Source organism: Gymnoscopelus microlampas, assembly GCF_963454915.1.
Source record: "Gymnoscopelus microlampas genome assembly, chromosome: 12".
Classification (NCBI taxonomy): domain Eukaryota; kingdom Metazoa; phylum Chordata; class Actinopteri; order Myctophiformes; family Myctophidae; genus Gymnoscopelus; species Gymnoscopelus microlampas.
The window spans coordinates 12,569,091-12,579,240 of record NC_139949.1 but is presented as its reverse complement, the minus strand read 5'-3'; the positions used below and the strand labels follow the sequence as shown (position 1 = coordinate 12,579,240).

The following is a 10,150-nucleotide window of genomic DNA, read 5'->3' as shown; positions in this document are numbered from 1 at the left end:
CATATTAAAGAACACAGCAACAGAACTACAACAGTAGTGGCAATGCAATATATTCTATATTTGTGTATCCCGAGTGTCCAGACCAGGGGTGGGCACCTTTGATGATGGAGAGGGCCACTATATTTCCACACTCACTCCAGGGGGCCACATTGCATATGCTGTATTAAAAAATAGCAAAAATAGGAGATCTACAAGCTCAAAATGTGTCGCAGTGCAACGCGTTTTGAGATTGTAGATCTGCTGTTTTTGCTATTTTTTAATTCATTGGAATCCTGATATTTTTTTGCTATCTTTGAATTGGACTCCTGAAAAGTAACATTTTTATATAATTTCAAATGCATTTAGTTATACTTTAATAACTTTATGAACTTAAATACAAATACATTGGACATAAAAAAGACAATAGAATATTAATACTAGTCATTAAGCTACTAATATAGACTGAAGCAATTAAAGCGGGTCATGTTTGCATGTTTGGAATTGTAACAGCTGAAATCAATAATCTCTCAGTATTCCGATATTAACCTGCGGGCCGCATTAAGTAAAGCTGGGGGCCGCATGTGGCCCCCGGGCCGCCATTTGCCTATGTATGGTCCAGACTGAGACACATTATATAGAAATTAGATTTGAATTACATCTCAAACCACCTAGGAACAAACATGTCAAATGTCAACAGCATTTCTACAGGCTCACAACATGTCCTGATGCCACACGTTGTGAGCCTGTAGATCGGCTCCTTTTGAAACAGTAGTAAGTGGTTAACATCTCATTCGGTATCATTATTTAATATCGTTGAACCATTTGGGGAAGAATTACCTGAGGTTCATATTTATTTTAGACATTGAAGATCTTGGCAAGACAAACTATATTTCCAACCACTGACGTCTTAGTTTACAGTTTTTCTCAATCGCTCGGATGCATTTCCTGAAACTCTAACCTCATTCCCTGCCATACCCCAAACAGTGAAAGCATTTCTCTATTTAGACCTGTTATAACTATACGTTGTTTATACCTTTCAAGCCAGGAATGCCTCTTGTTGCTATATATATATATATATATATAGCATTATTATTATTATTATTTGTTGTTATTTTTTGCAAAATATGTTTATTCATTTGTGACGGAGCAGCTTGACTAATTTACACATTCACTGTATGTTATACTGTATTGTTTAACTTGTAGATTCTCAGTCCCACAGAAGGTGCACATTCTGCTGTGACATGGAATCTAAGATACTTGTGTTTATCTGTTTATCAGATGCTGTAAAGGGGAGGCTGCCTTGAAGCCTGAGGAGCTGATTAATGCTACATGGGGAGCAGCTTGGGTGGATTTCGAATGCACTGGGTTGGTTGATTGTAGCCATGGGTGGGGTCTGTATAGACTATATAAAAGAGAGCTGCTCAGTAGAGTGTGGGCTGCCATGGAGTGAGGTTCACACCGTACCTCTGTTAGTTATGTTGTGTTGAAGTTTATTTATTTCTTTTGTTGTTTCACCTATTGTTGTCCAGGTGTGGAATAAATCCTTTTATTTTTTTACCTGCAAGCCTGCTTCCTGGTCCATTCATGACATTTAAAGGGGTTTTCACTGACTAAAATGCCGATATACAATCCCACTTGGTAACATCATTTTAATACACATACAAAAAATAAACCTACTGTAAAAACAAACAAGAAAAGAGCTCAGACACACACGCACACACACTCGATGCGTTGTGAGCTTGTAGATCAGCTATCTTTAAGTAGCCTATGTATAAAATAGGGCTAGAGTGGTTCAGGTATGTTTTATAATCTAATAATTTATATCTGTAAAGTAACTAAAGTTTTCAAATAATTGTAGTGGAGTAAAAGTACAATATATACCTCTGAGATGTAGTGGAGTATAGTTAAAGTATCGGAAACTATTATTCCAATAAAGTAAAAAAATACCTCAAAATTGTACTTAAGTACAGTACTTGATTTAATGTACTTAGTTACTTTACACCACTGCCTAGTATGATGAAGAACAAAATGCCTGCAGTGTGAACATGGTCATATAGGAGTTGTTTGTAGTTATGTGAGTGATGCAAGACAGTAGGAGGGCCTATGACACAGCGAGCCACTAGAGGGCCCCGCAGAGAGCCAGCTGAGGCCCAGCATTGCTGACACTCTTACATCAAGGCAGATAAAGCCACATGGCGATAGTCAGTGGGGCCGACAGTCCCTCCCACGCTCCCCGTCTCCAACACAGCCCATGGCAACCGGGACACACATTTCAAAACACTATCAAACTGGAGCTCACTGGTGCATTTGCATTCCACCTGCACAAGCTATATCGATACGCTAACACACCAAGGCTATTCTATACCGTGTTAAGTGCAGTGGTGGAAAAAGTACTCAAATTCTTTCCGCAATATAAAAATACTCTGTTACAAGTAAAAGTCCAGAATTCAAAATGTACTTGAGTAAAAGTACAGAAGTATTGGCATCGAAATGTACTTAAAGTACCAAAAGTAAAAGTACAAAACTATTTGAAAATAGCAGATCTACAAGCTCACAAAGTTGTGTAGATCGGCTATTTTCAAATAGCCTAGGTATATAATAGGGCTAAAGTGGTTAAAGTATGTTTCATAATGTCATCATTTATATCTGAAAAGTAACTAGTAACTAAAGTTTTCAAATAATTGTAGTGGAGTAAAAGTACAATATTTGCCTCTGAGATGTAGTGGAGTAGAAGTAAGTGTTAAATAGCTCTATATTCTGAGTACTCATTGCTATAGAATGTTTGTTCAGTAAAAGGAGTCTCCTTGTCTCTCCAGCTCTTTATAAAACAGAAAATGCATTTTCGTTTCAGTTTCAGTTTCATTTCCAATTGTATCCAATCAGGATAGAAAACTCAATCAGGATATAGATTAAACAATTGAAATTGGAAGTGAGGACACTGAGAAATGAGCAGGCAAAATTGGAACTGGAAAAATGGGTACTTTCTCCTGATTGGCTGAGATTTTGACACCTACCGGAAAATGTATTTTCTGTTTATTAAAGAGCTGGAGAGACGGGGAGACTCCTGTTTCTGAACAAACACTTTATAGCAATTATTACAATCAGAATATAGTGCTTTTAACAAAATACTTTTTGTTTTAACCAGAAAATATCACTTACCCTACCTTTAAGTAAATGTACTTAGTTACTTTCCACCACTGGTTAAGTGACCATTTTGATAAGTGCAGCTTGACCAGAATTAAGAATACAGTATACATGTTTAAACTGTTTTGTTGTCGTTGAGGTTGTTGTTGTTGTTTTTGTGGGGGCAGAGGGCATTGCACACTGTTATTTGTATTTAGATCAAAAGTAGGAATTGAAAAAATCCCAAAAAGGTAGCACGTCCATAATTTCAAATCAATGGAGGACAAAGTACTCACATTTCCACTTTATTTTATTGGAACACACCAATATAAACAAACGCTTTCGTTCGAGCGTTCGTATGTATTCTGGATTTTGGGGCTTGCACTCCACTGAGGAAACCCATTGTTGATGCCTCTTTTTCTTATTTTGTTATTTGTTTGATGTCCAGGTACAGTTTTGCTGTCTTGGTCAGGTACCTTTGGGGTACAGATAGTTATTTAAGACAGACATCCAAAGCTAATATTATTATTTAGATGCTTTAGAGAGATGCTAGGTTTGACGTTCACCTGGTATCCTGGTTACTATCTAGCACTTTATTATTATTATTAATATTATTATTTCTATTGTCATCATTATTTTGCACTCTACTTATGTGACCATTTACAATGTCATTTGTAGACAAGGATTCATGCCATTTACTATGATCTTGCATTTTGTAAATCACTCTGGATACAAGCTTTCTGCTAAACAGTAAATTGTAAAATATGGATGATGAGGTTGCCTCACCTTTATTGTTGTAAACATCCAGGTAGTTTGGTGCTGAGAAAATCGTAATGAGGGAGGGGAACCCAGTGGTCTGACTCTTGCGGTACATCCGATAACTACAAAGTGAACCGGAAGAGAGGAAAGCAGAAGAGATAATCAGTACATCTAAATAGCTGGATTTTTACTTTGTTAATGTTGTTATGCATTCGTGCACTAAACAGTAGCTAGCAGTAACGTACACGCGCATTACTGCTAGCTACTGTTTATTGCTCATCCCAGCCCGCCTACTGTATCCGGTAATTGCCACGCACACATAAACATGCACATATACTGAGCGTTTCTGTATCCACTCTATCTACAAACTGCAATGATACCGGTTTAAACTTCAACGCCAAAAACATATCATCACTCCTGGAATTACTGACTTTGTTTTCTTTCGTTTACAACTCAATACTAGGGCTTTCACGACTAGAGATTTTTACTGGTCGACTAATTTGACCCAGAGGTAGTCGACTAGTCGAAATTACCTACTAAATCTTTTTTATGTATATATTTTTTGTTGCCGTTGTTTTAATGCCATTACTATTATTATTATCCTCCTGCCTTTATTTTTATGCCGTTTTAAGCGAAGCGCTTCTGGCACAGCAGCACAGCAGCGTCTCCAAGGATCCTCAAAAGGGGGTTATTGCCCAAGAATAGGCTATTATTGGGCATACTTTTGACCCCCTTTTGATAAGAATAAAGGCAGGAGGATAATAATAATAGTAATATGGCATTAAAACAATGCAAAAATGTAATTGAATCAACTATTGGACTAGTACCAACTAGGTCGACTAGTGGTTATACTAGTCGACTAGTCGACTAGTTGGTGAAAGCCCTACTCAATACCTAATGAGCCAGTAGAGGTTGACACATCTAGCATGTGCAAAGTAGCGATAATTTTCTATCTTTTGTAACACTGCTGCTGTGTAGCTTCAGTTGTCCAGATTAACGTGGGCAACACGTTGTTGCTGTGCTTGTGCCACCGTTCAACTAGTGTTTTGGTTGTTAGTGTATTAGTTTATTCTGCACCTGGCTTTTATGAGATTTTTTTACCTGGAAGTATAAGGCCTACACCTACTGTATGCAATGATAATAATGACATAACATTGTACTTTAGTTGGCAGCCCCCCCCCCCCCCCCCCCTACCAGAAAATGTCTCCCAGCATGCCTACACATATTCGTGTGTGTGCGCGTGTGTGCGTGCGTGCGTGCGTGCGTGTGTATTCCCCAAGTACTGTATATGCATTGTGTTACGTACCCAGCATCTTGTGCTTCGTGTGCTCTGATGACTGATAGCAAGTTGTTGCTCTGTAGGAACTCACATACAGCTGGATAACTGCAAGGCAGAACATTCAACAAGGTTTTAGGAAGCTGTCACCATTACAGTGAATATTTATGGAATTACACTATATCCTAAAAACTGACAAAACACTATAATTAGTGTAGTGCACTTGAGTACACACTGACTGAAACCTATATTTTACATGGACCATTTATTTGATATTAAAAACAATTCCATACATTCCATTAAAGATGCAGTAAGTGATATTTTAAAATAAGTGTTATCTATATTCTGATAGTAATAAATGCTATATAGAGTGTTTGTTCAGTGACATGGGTCTCCCTGTAAACAGAAAATAAGATTTCAGGTGAGGATACCAATTTTATCCAATCAGGAGAGAGAACTCATACAGGATATAGGATACACAACTGAAATTGGAAGTGATGACACAAAGAAGTGAGCAGACAAAATTGCAACTGGAACTCAACAATTGAACCTTAACCAATTGAACCTTAACCCATTAAGACCTGGAACTGTGTCATTTTTAGATTTGAGCTAAACACACTTTGGGCTATTCAAAAATAGCAGATATACAAGCTCGTAGCGCGGCACCGAGTGCCGCGCTACGAGCTTGTAGATCTATTTTTGAAAATTCGTGAAAATGTGTGAAAATATTTGAATATATATATTTTTAAAGCGAACATTTTTAACTCAAATCTTTGCTTCTGGGGGTCCCTGGAACAACATATTTTGATGGGGGTCCGCGGCCAAATACATATAATTTTGGGGGTCCTTGACATGAAAAAGATTAAGCACCACTGATATAGAAACATACGTTTTTTCAGAAAACTGTTGAGATTTAGGAGACATGTAGAATCGGCTTCAGGTCTCAATGGGTTAAGTAAAGACTGTGCTAAATCCTGTAGTGTAGGTGTTTTGGGTAGGTGACGTGCGCGTGACGTCATTGAAATAGCGTACCACCAAAGATAAAATCACCGCTGCACCACTGTGTGAGAGCAACTCTTCCCACAGCTCACAGTGCCCTCAGAGCTACCTCCTTCAACACAAGGCGAGCCAATAAACCCTGTCAGGCTGGAGCTGTTCGTGCAGGAAGCAGTGAAATGAGAATCGACGATTCTCGTATCACCGCTTCCTGCGTGCCAGTTCCAACCTGACAGGAGCTGTGCCTGGGTTGGTAAATGTCCAAATCCGGTAGTCCACATAATTAATCAGGAGCCCTGCTTGACAGCCATGGTTTGCCATCTATTTTGTTTTCCATCTTTAACAACCCATTTTGGGCGGGAACCCCTATTTGTAACTATACCCTTCAGGACGGGAACCCACAACATTCCCACAACATATGGTACACTTGTTGTCATTTTTGAATAAATATTTTAAGTTTTTCATAAAACTTAGGTCAGGACAAGACATTTTTAGAATCAAGACATTTTTAGGTCTAAATGGGTTACGTTCTGCAATGACCTGCTGCCATGAGTTTCGCTGTAATGTTTTCTTTTACCACTTTTTTTTATCCCAGCATCCATATTCTGGGGGGTTGGGACATTAACCAAAAATAGCCGATCCACTCCTTGTAGATCAGCTATTTTTTGGGGGGGAAAGCGGTCCAAGTACAGAGCCAACTCATGGGTTTCAGTGGTTAAAGGCCTTTGTGCTCTATTGGATAGTACAGCATGGAGTAGACAGAAGATACAGGGCAGAGAGTGGTGTTGACAGCTCACGAGCCAGATGCAAAGTAACCCCAGGCTCTCTTTAAAGTTTTTACGGCATTTCATTGATTTATTCAGAGATTTATTCAGGAAGGGCAGTGCCGAGAGGAGGCGATGGCATGTACTGCACGTACCTATTCAGGAATCAAACCAAAGGCAATGTGGTCACATGGTTGGTATTCATACAGCCTGAGCCGCCAAACCCCAACCCCTGCACCGATGCCCTGTCTGAATTTGTCAATTTGTTTTGTCAATTTGTTTTGTTTTTTGTCTTCACTTGAATCACTTAAAAATAAAAATAAAAACAATCTTTGATTGCTGTCCCCGCCAGGCCGAAGGTGAGGCCGAGACTATGTTGTCCTCCCTGTCCGTCCGTCCGTCCGTCCGTGTGTGTGTGTGTGTGTGTGTGTGTGTGTGTGTGTGTGTGTGTGTGTGTGTGTGTGTGTGTGTGTGTGTGTGTGTGTGTGTGTCCGTCTGTCTGTGGACAGCTAGTCTGGGAGGCATTGCCTCGGAGTTTGGACAGCGGGGGCGCGGCCACTGCGTTGTGATTCAAATCAACAGCCAATGAAGAAAAGGGGGCGGGATCCAAATTCAGTGGGTGTTGCATCTAAATAGGATCGATGGGAAGCAATTTCCCCTTGAGAAATTTCGGCCGCCATTGTTGTGTACTGCTGTTTGCCTCTCGTCGGACTTTTTACACGAGTTGCACAGCTCCAGACCGGTAAGAGGCGTGTCCGCTCAGATTCAGAGCGCAAATTACATCCCGCCCACAAATCCCAGGGCTCTGGCCCAGAAGTTCCTCGCCGAGCCGGCGAAAACTTCTGGGAACTCAGATTAGTGGACAGCTAATCTCCGGCACCGATCGACACGAAACTGTGCATGCACTCCCTGGATGCCAGAGCAGAACCTCTGGCGCAAATGTTTCACATTTCTTTATATTAAATATTACTTCTACAGATTTTGTCCAAACATAACGCAAATCGGTACACATTATATATTGACTTATATTGATATAGTCATGTGATCAAGACGGATCATTCCGATTAAGATTGGCTCCCAAAGTTTGCAGGAGTGGTCCGTTTTGAACAAAATGCCTCATGAACACAGCTTCCGATTGCCATGAAACTTTGCACGCACATTCCCACTAGGCCGAGGAAGAAATGTCATTCTACATTTTTCAGATCGGCTTCATGGTGGTGCTATAACAGGCCGATTCACGTTTCTACCTATAACTGTACCGATCTGTGTGAAATTTCTCCCTAGAGGCCAAGGCCACAAAACATATTTTTTGATATTACTCCTAAAGATTTTGTCCAAACATAACGCAAATCGGTACACATTATCTCTAATAGTCATGTGATCAAGACAGATCTGTCTTTCATATTCCATCCTGATTGGCTAAGATTGGCTTTCAAAGTTTGCAGGAGTGCTTTGTTTTGAACAAAATGCCTCAAATCATGAACGCAGCGTCCGATTGCCGTGAAACTTTGCACCCTTTTCACATTGTCCTGTTATAGCCCCACCAGGAGGCCGATTTTTACAAAACTTTGTTTTAAATATTACTCCTACAGATTTTGTCCAATCTACTACTCGTACAGATTTTCAACACTCCTGCAAATCAACATATTGTGTGCAATAAATTCATACAATGCTGGCCCACCATAACCTAGCCTTGCATAGCTTTGCATTTTTTCTAGTTGCTGTATGTGGATATTGTTATTAGTGAATAAATCAAATTTCCCCTCAGGGAATGCTGATACTGATATCATGCTATACTATCTTATGCTATTATGCTATGATGTTATGTTAAATTATGCTACGCTGTCATCTTTTGTTATGCTATGCTATATGCACATACAGTATGTATGCTATTTTAATTTATACAGTATGTTACTTGAGGATACAGCCCAGTGCATCCTCCCCAGCAACAATCCTCAGTTTCTCCACTTCCTCACTGCTATCCACAAACCCATCAAACTTTTAAAAGTGTTTTAATTATTTATTAATGCTCAAAGGTCTGCGTCGGAAGAAAAACAGGGACACTGCCATACCGTGAGCACCTGGATAAAATGATGAATGAATAAATAAATAAATGAATGAATGCATGAATGAATGAATGAATGAATGAATACATACATACATACATACATACATACATACATACATACATACATACATACATACATACATACATACATACATACATCGTCCCGCGATATATCGCGATACGTTTTCGTGACGATATGTATCGTTTTGGGGAAAAAATATATCGTTTTGAAAATGTTTTATTTTTTATTTTTTACAATCATTATACTCAGGCATGCAAACAGCCCCGAGGTGAAAAGGGTGACAACATGTTGTTTTTTTTCGGGTCAGGTGTCACACTATTGCCCTATTTGGATTCAAAACGGCTATTGTAGCTGAAAAGCTACAAGTTTGCATGTCTGAATAATGCAAAAACAGAATTATTTGTTTGCACATTTGCTTTTTTTCTCCCCCATACATTTTCATAATAAAAAAAGTGCGTATTGTGTCGTATCGAAATCGTATCGAAGTTGTGAGCCAAATATCGTATCGTATCGTTTGGTGAATTTAGTGTATCGGCACACCCCTAATACATACATACATACATACATACATACATACATACATACATACATACATACATACATAAATGAAACGATGCAAAGTCAGCGAAGTTCCGGCAATGTCGCCAGTCTCCCCTTGCTGGCCGGACTAATAAGTTGCAGGTAACTTAGGTAATCACATGGCAACGCGATTACATGACCCTGTGTGTGCATTGTGGTTGACTTTGTCAGAATGTCTGCGCATCCAAGTGAAACAGCGTGATCAGCCTGCAGGGATGAGGAAATGAATGATCGTCTCACCTGTAGAAGTAGGAACAGCCCCGGACCGAGTTGTGACTGAAGTACTCCTGGGTTTTCTCATTGCCGTAGTCCTCCAGAGGGTCAGCCCATAGCAAGTCACACATGGGCCCAAACGCTGGTGGCTCCTTGAACCGGTCCAACTACATACACACACACACACGCATGCACAAACACACACACACACAAAAACACACGCACACACACACAAATGCTTTATTGCAGTGGTTTTCAAACATTTTAATTTCACCCCGATAACTCTCAGAGTTACAGAACTGTGAGGGTCCGTTTGGACCCCCTCAAGAAACCCCACTGTAAGAACCACTGCTTTATTGTAATCCACAAGT

The 10,150-nt window shown here is 39.7% G+C and overlaps 1 protein-coding gene across 3 annotated transcripts in view; it reads right to left on the bottom strand.

Annotated features, from left to right (window-relative positions):
- The window catches only part of ppp3ca (protein phosphatase 3, catalytic subunit, alpha isozyme), a gene marked incomplete at both ends in the record, with an annotated part of 36,997 nt that overhangs the window by 6,746 nt on the left and 20,101 nt on the right, over window positions 1-10,150 (bottom strand). For all 3 annotated transcript variants that reach the window (XM_084075193.1, XM_084075194.1, XM_084075195.1), the window contains 3 exons: window positions 3,889-3,983; window positions 5,168-5,245; window positions 9,807-9,946. In XM_084075193.1, coding sequence (XP_083931319.1) covers window positions 3,889-3,983; window positions 5,168-5,245; window positions 9,807-9,946 — 313 coding nt within the window. The remainder of the gene's footprint in view (window positions 1-3,888; window positions 3,984-5,167; window positions 5,246-9,806; window positions 9,947-10,150) is intronic.